General features: G+C 43.2%; 1 protein-coding gene across 2 annotated transcripts in view; it reads right to left on the bottom strand.

The window, feature by feature from the left end:
* DERL1 (derlin 1) overlaps positions 1-13,404 on the bottom strand; it is a 17,617-nt gene extending 4,213 nt beyond the window's left edge. The window contains exons 1-7 of one of the 2 annotated variants that reach the window (XM_027891674.1): positions 13,082-13,404; positions 10,985-11,096; positions 7,725-7,789; positions 5,080-5,106; positions 2,996-3,091; positions 2,274-2,326; positions 1,047-1,157 (exon numbers count right to left, since the gene is read on the bottom strand). In XM_027891674.1, the coding sequence (XP_027747475.1) occupies positions 1,047-1,157; positions 2,274-2,326; positions 2,996-3,091; positions 5,080-5,106; positions 7,725-7,789; positions 10,985-11,096; positions 13,082-13,234 (617 nt within the window). In that variant the 5' untranslated portion in view covers positions 13,235-13,404. Of the gene's footprint in view, positions 1-1,046; positions 1,158-2,273; positions 2,327-2,995; positions 3,092-5,079; positions 5,107-7,724; positions 7,790-10,984; positions 11,097-12,686; positions 12,842-13,081 lie in introns of those variants that run through there. The other variant, XM_027891675.1, reaches the window with a different exon arrangement.
* Positions 13,405-13,574: the final 170 nt, after the last annotated feature.

Below are 13,574 nucleotides of genomic sequence, written 5' to 3'. Positions count from 1 at the left end.
CAGACTACTTTTCCATGCACTTCCTCTTAGCTGACAGACTTTGCAATAAAACTGGCTTTTCACAGTAGAAATTCAGAGACTTCTTTCCAAATCTAAGCCCTCAGCACACTGGGAAATGGGAATACCGGGGAACTTCCATTTCTGGGATATGTATGGAATCAAGAGAATTGCACATATCCAACAAGACTGATGGCATTTTCAGAGCTGTTACCACCTTGAAGGACTTTCTAAAAGCAATCTTGTCTTCTAATCCTTATAGAAAATTGGGTTTACTAAACAGGCTTGCAAACACAGAATTAGAATATAAAGCTTCCCTACTCATTAAAATCTGTACACAAAGTATAACTGTAATTCAACAGCTTATGCTATGAAAAGGGTTAACTGCATTTCTAACTAAAGTTTGATAGAGAAAGTTTCTAACTAAAGTTTGATAGATTTACAGCCCCAAAGGATGAGGACAAGGGCAACTGAAGCTACAAACTTAGGCTTCTGATTGTAGTATTTCAATGCCAATACAGTGAACACATCACAAGAAAAAGCTCTTCAGACACCAAACCTGCAGTCTCAGTCAAGGTGAGTGGTACAGACTGCAAAGCAGAATCATATTATAGTCCTGAACAAGTCTACAACTGACTCCTATTACTGTCAGACGCTGCTGAACTGGTAGCTACTGTAATGATACACGGGAATATGGAAAAAAAGATGATTTACAGGATAAAACTTTTTTTTAATAACATCTGATAATTGTTAGGGAGTTCTCTTTATTACAGCTCAGATCAGTAGCAGAACTATGGCTTTTACTCTCACTCTTAAAGAGTGGGCAAAGGACATAAGTCATCCAGAGGGGTAACAGAGAATTCTTACATGGACTGTTTACAAGAAACTCAACATTTCTGATGGCTCATCAGCTCAGTCAATATGATAGTCTAAAGCAGGTTGATTTAGCAAAGTATTTTACACTTTAATATCCCAACAAATATATGTCTAATGAACCATACAAAAAACTGGACCAAATAAATAGTGAGGTAAAGAATAAGGTCACTTACAGGAACTGAGGTGTGGACAGAAAGTTCCTTCCTCCCAAATCCACTGGATATTTAAACATTAAGAAGAAATACAGGTGTCCAACCAGGTTTCCTATCAGCTCATTGATGACTCTGTAAAGCAAAAAAAAAAAAAAAAAGAATTGTTTTACCTGCTGTCTTCTCTGAAAATAAGAGTGACCACCTTGTGTTCACCTGCCACGGGCATTGCCAGGGCCACGAGACACAAAAAATTTCCCCTCTCTCAGCATTTTGCAGCCAATTTTTAGAAGGGCCAACTTTCTGTGCCAACACTTCCAAGCCTTCTCTACAGTCTGAACTGAAAATGCAATTAAATACTTATTTACATCAAGGAATTAGACCGTACAGCTATTAGTGCCTAAAATAATAGTCTGCAGAGCTAGAGAAGTTACTGTTGTTTTCACTGGACAACTTGTCTCCCGCTGTACTGAGCTGTTTTGTTCCCAATTTTACAAAAACACAGCTGACTGGAGGCCCTTGAGTATCTTCTGTCATGCATAGAAACAGCAGGTATCTAACAGCAAGCAGTTCTCACAAGTGACGGATGAGTCAGTAGGAGGCACAGCCAGAACAGGGAATTTGGTTTTGCTGTGCTATCTCCTCCTTTTATAGCTCAACCCAAACTTGTTATGGCCATTAATTGTGTTACAGCGGCACCAAGAGGCCCCAGCCAATGCAGGGCACCAATGAGACAGGCTGTGCACAGAGAGGGGATTTCTGCATCACGGGGTTTACTCAGAGAAACCCAAGACAGACCAAAGACTTCATCAAGTGCTAATATGGCCCTCTGTGGACTTACTGCCATTTTCCCCTGTTTCACAAACTGAAACAAAGATAGATAAGACTGTGAGGGAAAGAAGTGACAGCACTGTCAGAGGCAAGCTAACTTTGTTTGTAAAACCAGCAATGATGGCTGGTCACATGAATGACATCTTTCTTTACTGTGTGTTACTTTTTCAGTATGGAAAAGGCCTAAGGCAGATACTAGAAAATAAAACACACTTATTACTTTCCCCTCACCTACATTCTCTAGTTCTCATATGCACACCTCCTCTTTGCTTTTATTTTAAATAAAATGTGACACTGAGCATTATTAGTCAGATTATACAATTTTAAGCTTATTTTAATATTACTTCTAAATTCAGCAGCAAGTTAAATAGCTCTAAAAGCTCTTATAACTTCAAACAGGCCGTAGAAGTGAATACATACGATCCACCAATGATGTAGTTGAATCCCAGAATAACCCATGGAAGGTAACAGGCCTGAAAGAGAATGCAGTGAAGTTGTAAGTACAAGTTAAGGATGTAAACCTGCTCTCAACTTCCCACTGCACTAATGAGCATGATCATAATCCCAATATTTCATGCATTACACAAATCCTGATCTATTAACTTAAAGAGATTCAACCTACAAGGGAAGATACTCCAAACTGAAGACTAACATTTTTAGACAAAACGTTCTCATTTAAACATTATAAGTAGACATGCCTTTTGCACCCCATGTTCCACAGCAAGCTTGCATCTGGAACAAAGTCCTAAGTTTCCGACTTTGAAAAGGTCTGGAAACAGCGATCAAAAGAGTTTTCACTACAAGACCTCGCGGAAATAGACAAGGTCACACAGGAAAGAACAATTTAAAGTATCAGCATTTTGTCACTACATTCAGCTTTTATCCAGGCTAATGTTTATCAGGAATCTTTTCTTTTCAGAAAGATGAATTTCAGTTGTCAGAACATCTTTTCAGTAAAGGCACACTGAGTGACACCACACGGAAAGTCATGAAGAAATTTGCCTTTGCTGCATCTCAAGGAGTATACAGCTGTGTAAAAGTGTGGAGCATCTTTAATAAGAGAAAATATTTATATTTTATCCTTCACCCCCTACATATGCATCTAATGGGCAGGAACCTTTTCAATATCCTGCCTGACATACCTTAAATCTTGTTCCAAACCAAAACGATACAATCATGTCTCTGTTCAGCTGGGCCCACACATAAAGTACTGACATGATGAGTGGAATCATCAGCAACTGCAATGTTAAAAAAGAAATAAAAAAGCCAAACAGTTACCAATACTTTCACAGAAACTCAAGAAACTTAAACAGGCAGCAGGAGCTATAAGCTTCAAAAGGGGCTTGTAAGCATGACACATCAGTAAAGTCTTTACAGCCTGCCCCAGAATCTTTGCCACCATGTGTCATGGATCATGAAAAAGCCATTGAGAAAGCTAAGGAGGAGAACCTACTTGGGTCATTCTCTTTTGCAAGACTATGCCAAAGCAAAGGGCTCCATCTTGCACCAACTGAAAGAGCAGCTGTGGAGAACTCCTTTGCTCCTGGTAGGACACCTACAGCAGAGCCAGCCAGGGACCTGTGCCACAATCATTTCCAGGGTACTAACCCAAACAGTTACTCCACTGAACTGCCACCTACACCTCTGTCCTCCTCAGACCATCCCAGAGGGAAAGGGCATCCATAAATCACCATTTCAGGGCACTGCAGCCAACCTTGGCAAAGATGCCTTGGCAGAGCTTGGGGTTAACCTGCGCTCCACGCCAGGAGGGGAGACTGTTTCAAACAGTTCCTTACTGTGACTGCATATTAGCTGATTGAACTATTTCTAGTGAAAGAAATACAAAGCACTATTTTAGCTGTCTGATGATTTCTGAATTTAAGGCAGACTGCACCAGCAACATTGCCATGAACTGGCTGAATGCTACGAACCAGCTCCTGTGTCTGTAAGAGGTTAAAACTCATCCCTTCAGGGGAGCTTCTATCCAACAGATTCCACATTAACACTGACACACTACCATCAGCCCAGCCTTCCACAAGCCCCATGTGTGTGCACCAGCACTCTGACTCACCACACAAGCACCTTAGGGTCTTTAGTAAAACCCTTTTTATTTTACTGGAAAAACAAAGCAGTATCTAATTTCCGAAAGTGTTTGACACAGGAATAGTGCCAGCTATTTTACTCTATCTTCTCAATTTCAAGCAAGGACACTAAACACAAGCAAAAATCCCCCATTTAAAAAAAAAAACAAACCACGTTTGTGCATCAAACAACTGATTCTCTTTTTGTAGAGAATAGTTTGTATGCAGTTTAAAAAAACCCAAACTTTTAAAGTACCTATTTTAAAATGTACAAATCAACACAATCGGTATAAAATTCATACAATGTATGGGTGACTGCAGCATGCTTTTGTAAAGTTTTTTGTGATGTCTTCCCCACAGCAAAGAAAATTTTAAGTGCAAAGTTATAGACAGTCCTTAACAGAACTCAGTCCTGACTAGAGATTTTTTGTTTTGTCTACCAAGGGAGCCTGATAAGTGATCTAATAAGTGCTAAAATAATTTTCTATGAAATACTACAGATACTGGTGCAGGCTTTAGATGATGGGGACAGACAAAAATAAGGAGAGAACAGCAGAGGCAGGCTGAAGATACTGATACTCTGCTGTGTCCAAGAAACACGTCCCAATTTTCCCCTTTAATATTTGGGGTGACAAGGACTACCTCATAGAAAATTTACACCACTATCTTAATCATTCTTGTGAGGATTTTGCACTTCAGTTCTGATCTCAATCTGAAGCTGCGTTTTTCACATAAAGATTGGCAAGTAAAAGGCACACTAAATTTGAGAAGATAAATGAACCCAAGAATCATTTTTAAATAAAAAAGTAAGAATGCAGATCCACTTTCATTAAAGGAAATAGTGCATAGGTGACATCTTGTGTCCACTTTAGTAAAAGGCTGAACACTTCCTGAATGTACAATGAGCTGATTTTCATTCCTCGATTCCCTAACTGGGTTAGGTTCCCAATCCAGGCTTATGCCATCAGCTGAGGCTAACCTGAACTAAAAAACTAACAATACACACACAGCAGTCCATTCTGATATAAACTGAACCAGCCTAGCTTAACTGTGCTCTGCAGTTAAGTCGATAATGCTCTCTTATAAAGTCATTAAGTAGTCATAAAGTTTGGAAAAAATAATTTAAGAAAGGGCACTGCACTTACCTGCATGTCCATTGCCAAGCCAGTTATCTGCAATTGCACCATTAAGGAAAATACAGCAAAACCTGACAGACTACAACAGTGAAAAGAAGCTGCAGACACACTGAACACACATGTAAAGGCCTTTATTGTTCAAAATTAATACTATGCAGGAACATTGATTTAAGTCAAACACTGGAAAAAAATTAAACACATCCAATATCTAGAGACTTACACACTTACTTTCAATAATTGCTTTTTGGTAGCCTTTCAAGCTCCCACCTCAAGTCATGAGAGCTGATGGATGCACTGACCTTTCCTCCCTGATGAAAAACTGGCTAACCACAAACTCAATCAGTCCTTGCTTGCATAAAAGCACATTACAAGTTTCTTTCTGGATTCTTTCATTACTTTAATATTGAAATTTTGGGTTTCTAGCTAAAGAAATACCAGATCATGAGAAAACCCCAATACATTGCCAGTCATAGAAAAGATATAATTTCTTGAAGTGCATCAATGCAGGCTTTTAATACTCCTCTCCCACCCGGAGCCCAAAGGATCTGTTGTAGTGACTGCTGAGTAGAAACAATCACTTAGGGATTTTGCTATGATCAGAATGCTTTCAGCAGTTCAGGACTACACATAAAATGACACCAGGCCTTTTCCCAGGCCATAGATCCAGGTTGCTTCTTACATCATACAGGGAACAAGCAACTGGAAGCTTTTAAACGACCAGCTTGAAAGTCAAGTCACAATTAGATTCCTCTAATAGCTCACAGCCAACAACCTGCAATCATAAAGAAAACCATTGCCTTTGTAACAGCATAACTAACAGCACATTGTTACTGCTGTGGCTCAACAGGACCAGCAGGAACAGCAATTCCCTCCACAGAGTGGAATGCAACTGGAGATAATCTATTGATAAGGCATTTCTACACATGAGCTCTCCTGACTGTAACTGGTTCACTCTGATGTCACTGCTCCCTTTTTTCCACGTGCTGTGCCACCACAAATTGCTACAAGGAGGCAGCAACAGCACAGACAGAATGGGAGCATCTCCAAGGATGGAGGTTCCACAGCCTTGTCAGCGTTTGACTGATCTTAGAGTAAAAGCGGGTCTTTCTTACATTGAAATGGAATTTCTCGTGCTTCATTTTGTGGAATTGGTGTCCAGCTACAGAGTCGTCAGCACAGAAAAGACATGGAGACCTCTTGGAGTGGGTCTGGAGGAGGCCCACAAAAATTATCAGAGGACTGAACATCTCTCTTATAAGGAAAGGCTGAGAGAGCTGGGGGACAGTTTTTTGTAGGGCCTGTTGCAATAGGAAAAGGGGTAATGGTTTAAACTAAAAGAAGGTTGATTTAGACTAGATATAAAGAAGAAAATTTTTACAATGAGGGTGGTGAAACACTTGACAGGTGTTGCCCAAAGAAGTGGTGGATGTTCCATCCCTTGCAACATTCAGTGTCAGATTACAGGGCTCTGAGGAACCTGATCTAGTTGAAGATGTCCCTGCTCACTGTAGGGAGGTTGGACCAAGGAGTTTTCAAGGTTCCTTCCAATCCAAACTACTGTATGATTCTATGATAAGACACCCCAGGCTGCACAATCCCAGCTGCACAATCCCAGCCTCTCCTCATGTGACAGATGTTCCAAACCTTTAATCATCTTCATGACCTTTCACCTGGACTCACTCCATTACATCCATGTCTCTCTTGTACTTGGGAACCTGGAGCTGGATGTAGCACCCCATATGTCTCTCAAAGGTTGAGCACAGAAGAGTAATCACCTGCCTCAACACGGGTGGGGGCAATGCTCTGCCTAACACAGCCCAGGAGGCCGCTGGCCACCTTTGCCATAAGGGCACATTCCTGGCTCATGGTCAACTCAGTGTCCAGCAGGACACCCAGGGCCTTCCTGGGAAGATACTCTGCAAACTGTCAGTCCCCAGTCTGTCCTGGTGCCTGAGGCTGCTCCTTGCCAAGAGGAGGACTCTGCACTTCCTTTTGCAAAGCTTCATTCCTGACCAGCCCATTTCTCCAGCCTCTAAAGATCCCTGACTGGTAGCACAACTACCTGGTTTATCAACAACTCCTCCCGGTTTTGTATTCAAGATCTGAAATAAAATTCAGGTAGAACAGCACATGGAAAAAGTGTTTCCCAGCATTCTCAAACCAACAAGCCCATCTTCTTCAGGAAGCTGGCTCAGTGCAGGTATCACAACACTGCTTTCACAGACTCGGGATGACTTGTGCCCAGCATGTAAAGGATCTCTCCATGAGATGATACCTGAATTTCAGGGAGTGGCAGTGATCAGACATATTTGCACACAATAGCTTGAACGCACTAAATTCATTCTCAGCTCACACTGCAACCCACAAAACCAGCTCAGTGAAGTGATACAGAGAACACCACGGAAGCACGAGCAACACACAGCATCAGCTGAGCTTTATGTAAGCAGAACTCTCGTCCCCAGATCACATACCCCTATCAGCACATGTATTAGTGTTCTCCCTGCAAGCCAATACCTTTCCAAGAAGATTACACAGTTACAAACTCGCCTGTGAACATTCGCTACATTTTAAAACTGTTCCTTGTGGTCTTTGAACATAAGGCAGAAACAGGAGAACCAAAATATTCTCAAATTTGATGATGAGCAGAAGGATACAACAATGCAGATCCAGTTAAACAGGAGCATGAACATGTAATCTGCTGGCCTTCCATCAAAAGCCCCTGTAAAATAAAAAGAAATATTAGGAAGGATACTGAAATTTTTATAAGAAATTATCTTTTTTTTTTTTTTTTTTAACTTTTTGGAGTCTAAGAACAGCTCAGCTAATAACAGCTGCTTTACATGCAGTCTGTGGTTTACAATTTTTTTTTTTTTTAATTTTAAAAAGCCTTAGAATAGAACAACCTACAGACTGAAATAAGACAGCCTACTGCATGAAGTGTACAAGCAGTCTCTATACTTAAAAAGAACACACTGACTCTGGAGATAAGTGGTTTTAACTACATAAGCCTTCAAAATGGAGTTAGACCTCATCCTTCATATGAAACTGCCAGTCAGAAGCACAGAATAAGAAAATACACGTGCACAGCAAAAGCAGAGACATTAAGTACAATGACTGAGTCATGTGAAAAACAGCCCTTACTTAGGCAAATTGCAACCTCTTTGCATCATCTAGTCAGACTCAAGAGATATGACAGTTTTTACACTCCAGAAAAAAATTAGCATCCATGACAAGGAAGGTACACATTTGCAGCACATTCTGTTCCTTATTCTAAGCTAATTTCCCATTTCCAACCTGTCGGTTTTTTGAGGATGCTGGAACCAAACAACCAAACAAACCAAAAAAAGGCAACGTTGCCTGCAGGTCATACTAAAGAAGATTATCTTTAGCTGCCCAGTTGAGTCCGTGACCTGGCAGGGACAAGAGTTAAAAAACAACCCCTGTAACAAATCCTTGCAAACATGAAAATTTGAGGCTCTCACTCTTGCAAAGTGTGGCAAAAAGCTGACACAGACCTCGAGACCTGTGCAAGACTCCCATCAACTTTCATAGAGCCTCCAGCAGGTAAGGAACACCTGAGAATATTGTTGAAAATGACCCAGACCCCACAGTGACAAACTCAGTGCACCACAGATGAGCTGAATTACATGCTCATAGCTAAACATCAAAAGGCCTAGAAAGAAGGCCACTGCTTCATGTTAGCACTATTTGGCTTCCTACAAGTAATTTACATGTCTCAAAAAAATTTAAAGGAGGAAAACCTATTTTTAACACTTAGCTTTTTAGAATAGCTTATGTAAAAACAAAACTACTAAAGTAACAATTTTAACTTCATTATTTAAGTTCAGCCATGCAAATTACATGACAGGGAAAAAAAAAAAAAGACTTAGAAAAAATATATTGGAAAGTTTTAAAGCTGAAGAAATGCATAAACTGAAGTTTTCTCCTTACTGTTGTCATACAACAAATAGAAACAAGTAAAGAGAAGAAGCTGACTAAGCCTGTGGAAACATCAGCTCAGGAAACCCTCCAGAATAGGAAAAAACCAAAGCTATTATTATTCCCTTAAGTTTTTTCACTTCTCATTATCTAGGAGACTGCTAACAAGAATATTAGACAAACTATTTAAGTCCACTTTTCAATGAATAGCTAAGAGAACTGGACTACAGATGCCAGAAACTCAGCGCTGCTGTGGGTTGAGCTCTATCCCACTGGGTCCTTCTGTAAGGCCCAGGGTATAATCCAGTCATCTGGAAAGAGCTGCAGACTCATAATCTCACCATTCATACTGCTGGGGAGTGAACTCTTCATATTCTGCTTTCTCTGTTGATATTTGTTACGTTCTTCACCAACCCAAACAAAATAAAAACACATCAATCTCCCTTTCCTTGAGAAGCTACAGGTCAGCTTGTTACAAAAGCACAAGCAGAGTACAAACCCACATGGATATTTTTGACAACTAAATTTGAAGCTGGCATGCAGCACCAGTGTATGCTCAAAAAACATGTACAATGCTGAAAATAGAAGTTTTACTTCCTCAGTTTCACACACAAAAGGAGGCATAGACCAAAACTGATTTCCACCTGTAAACATTATCCGCAACTTGTATACCTCCCACATGTAGAAGGTTTCCAGCCTTTCTCGGAGAAAGAAGGGCCAACCTAAACAACAACAACTTAATTTATAACCAGAGAAATGACTGTAATACAAAATAAATGCACTGGTTCAAGCAACAACACAGCTGACTTCCCAGTTTCAAAAGCCATATGTGTTGCACAGCAGGAATTTACTGCTCAAAGAATTTACTTCCTTTCATGAGACTTGTGCCACAGCACAGACAACCGGAGCATTTTCTAAGTGTATGTCCATGCAGTGATGTCTTAATTTGCATTTATTCACCAGGAACTCTTCCTACACCTGGCTTTGCCGGGTAGAATGTTGGAACTGCCACTCTCACATGTTCATAATCTACTGCAGAAAGGCTCAAGGAAAAGAAGGAACCATTTCCAGCTATTGAACTACTATTTTCTTTCACTAAGAAAACAACCAAATATAATCTGGTACCATTCCTCCCTTTCCCTGCTACTCTTCTTAAGACTTAAATGGGGTTCCACAACAGTCTCTGGATGGCAGGTCTACCAGGGATCTCTTTACTGTGGGACTTCCCAAACATCACCTTGCAATGCACTCCCCCTTCCACCATCAATTCTAAGACTCCACTAGAATGATACTGAAATTCTTGTTCACAAAGGCTTCCAGGAGAAGCTTGGCTTTGAAAACACTTTAATTATTCACTTCAACTGAAACAATTTTTGTTAAGCTTTAATGAACTGTGCAGTGCAAAATCAAACTAGTTTTGAAGCTACCTTGCAACAACAATCCCTTTTTGAGAGAAATGATCCATTATCTGATCTCCTTTCTTCCACTCAATTTTTCTCCTTAACTGAAAATCCTACTAGTCCCTTAACTTTTCCATGTATCTGTTTGGAAGAACGGTATGCTTCATTTGTAGAAGGTATCTCTCAGTTCAACACAAACCAGTGAATAACACAAAAAACCATCCCTAATAAAAAGAGGAAAAACTGATATTATTTTATCCCAATGGATATACCCTTTATTACGTACGCTCTAACATCCTTCTGTGTTACAGGACACCAGAAACAAGAAAACAGAGGTAATGTCATCTTTTAGTCTGTCTCACTCCCTGAAATCCAACAACTAAAAGCACCAGGCCCTCCTACTAAAACAAGTAAAAAGCTCAGATTCTCAATGGCCAAACAGAAGGCACCAGTCACAGCAAATGAGTTTTCAGAGCAATTTCACACTGACCAACGTAGGCTGGCACAGAGATGAGCCACCTCCATCAGCTCCAGGTAGAGTTTACCACATGCATACAACTTAATGGATAACATACCTGTTTCTAATCGTGATGAATATTGATACAAGAAATACAAATTCACCAAGTAGAGAAATCCCGTTCCAGGTCCCACTGGGAAGAAGAAAGTTGCTGTTATCGGCCGCCAGATCTGTCCAGACCAAAAGAGAAAGATATATTTATATACTGTAGAATGAACTCATATGCACAGGCTTTTTGTTTCCATTCATTATCAGTTACTTGGAAGATCAAGGAAAAGATTAAAACCAGTCCAAGTACCAATTCCTGCTGCTTCAGCAGCTTTTACAGGTGTGGGCTTTTTTTTAATCTGATAAGCAATACTATTAAGATTGCAAGAGAAATCACACAAAGCTTCCCAGATTGTTTTCATCACATCTTTGCAGTACTGACTCTTTGCTACAGTGCAAAAAGGATGCTACACTGTTCTAAAAGCACCCACACAAACCCTATTCTTCCCTGTTGAACAGAGGCCAAGCAATTCACACAACAGTCTTTAGTGTACCATTCCAGACAGCACACACTGCTCTGAGCGTTTTAGACCTGCTTTAGAACCTCCCAACAATAGCCAACTGCATGGCAGCACGTAGCAAGGACAGAAAGTGGCCATTCATAACTGAGCTCCCCAAGCAACAACACTTCCAAATAGAGTGTTAGGATCCTGAACATCACAGTTCCAGGAGAAATAACAAAACTGGAGGGAAAACAGTCGCCTAAGCTATTAAATTTTGGGGACGATACACGGATGGCCCCTCCCAGAGCCACCTTTTAAAGTTTTTTTCCCAAACTCAGCCTTTTGCACTGAAGATATAGTGAACACATATAATAGAAATGTAAAGGTCGAGATCTTTCCACTTCCTTCATCTTCTGTTCATCCACCTGCACACTTGAACTTGTAGCATCACAACGCAAGGAAAAATACTATGTCCAGGTTGTGAACACTTTTGACATTGCTAACGCACTCTACATCTGACACCTCAGGGCTTTAGTTGTTAACTTATGTGGCCCATACCTAAGCACAGGAGCTGACAATCCCAAACAGAAGCTTTTTCAAATTCCAAGCCAGAAAGTGCAAAATATGCCCTTTTTTACAGAATCACAGAACGGATCAGTGGGTTATCTGGTCCAACCCCCCTGCTCAAGCAGGGTCATCCTAGAGCACATTGCACAGGATTGCATCCAGACAGTTCTTGAGCATCTCCAGCAAGGAAGACTCCATAACCTCTCTGGACAATCTGTTCCAGTGTCCAGTCACTCACGCAGTAAAGTTGTTCTTTTTTTCTCGTGTTCAAGTGGAACTTCATGTGCATCAGTTTCTGCCCACTGCCCCTTGTCCTGTTGCATGGCACCTCTCTCTAGATATTTATACATAATGAGGTCCCCTCTCAGTCGACTCTTCTCAAGGCTGAGCAGGTCCAGCTCCTTCAGCCTTTCCCCATAAGAGAGATGCTCCAGTCCCTTAATCATCTTTGTTGCCCTCCACTGGACCAGCTCCAGGAGCTCCGTGTCTCTCCTGTAGCTCAGCCCCAGAGTCCCCAGAGCCACTCGTGGTTTGGGATGTTTGCACAGCCTTCTGTCACCTCTGTGCCCGCAGGCACACCCACACGGTCACACAGAGTCACCCGAAGCCACAGCCACGGGGTTTATGGTCACACAGCGCCTAGGCACAACAACCAGCGCCAGCCAGAACAACTTCCACAAAAAAAATCAGGGAAAAACACACCAGAATGAGACACAAGACGAACTGCGGGGCTGCCCAGGGCCACAGCCCTCTGTCACTGTCACTCTGGTAGGGTCAGGCACCGCCGCCCGGGCCCTGCCGGAACAGCACCGCCTAAACCCGGGCCCTCAGCCCTGCAGGGGTTAAGCGAGAAGGCGGAATCGGCTCCCGCCTGAGGGGCTCCAGCTGTCCCCGGTGACCCCCGAGCGCTGTCCCGGAGCGAGGCCGTGGGACCCGCGGAGAGCGCCGGCCCCGGGACCCGCGGAGAGCACCGGCCCCGCCCGCAGCCACGGCGCGGCCTCGCACTACAACTCCCAGAAGGCCGCGCGCGCGCGGGCCGCGCTGGCCTATGGCACGGGCGCCGCGAGGCACGCCGGGAGCGGTAGTGCGGCCCGTACCTGGAAGCGGTGGATGAAGGCGTCGGGCCAGAGGAAGAGGCTGACGGGGCTGACGAGGCCCAGCTTGCCCACGAGCGGCACAGCGATGGAGCCGGCGAACCAGTAGCGGGTGATCAGCGGGATGCTCCGGAACCAGTCCCCTAGGTCCGACATGTCGCCGCCGCCGCGTCCGGCCGCCGCTGCCGCTGAGGCCTCGCCACGAACCGGCCGCTGAGGGAGAGACGAGACGAGGGTCCCGCTGCGCCGCCGCCACCCGGGCACCGAGGGAGCCCCGAGCCAGACGTGGCGCCACCGAATTCGGCCGAGCCGCCGCCGCCGCTTCCGGCCCCGCCCTGGCTGCCCGTAGTCCCGCCCCGGGGGTGGAGCGGGGAGCGACCCGGCTGTGACGGCGCCGCCGAGTCCGCTCGGGGCCTGGAGCGGCCCTTACGACGCGGGGGACAAGAGGAAGCCCGCACCCCGTCGCGCCGGAAGAGCTGTATCCTGAGCGACCCCG

The sequence above is a fragment of the Empidonax traillii genome, unplaced genomic scaffold (assembly GCF_003031625.1).
Source record: "Empidonax traillii isolate 1590-97213 ecotype Southwest subspecies unplaced genomic scaffold, ASM303162v1 scaffold325:size649781, whole genome shotgun sequence".
Taxonomy (NCBI): domain Eukaryota; kingdom Metazoa; phylum Chordata; class Aves; order Passeriformes; family Tyrannidae; genus Empidonax; species Empidonax traillii.
Note: the sequence above shows the minus strand (reverse complement) of the source record. Positions and strands in the feature narration are given on the sequence as shown.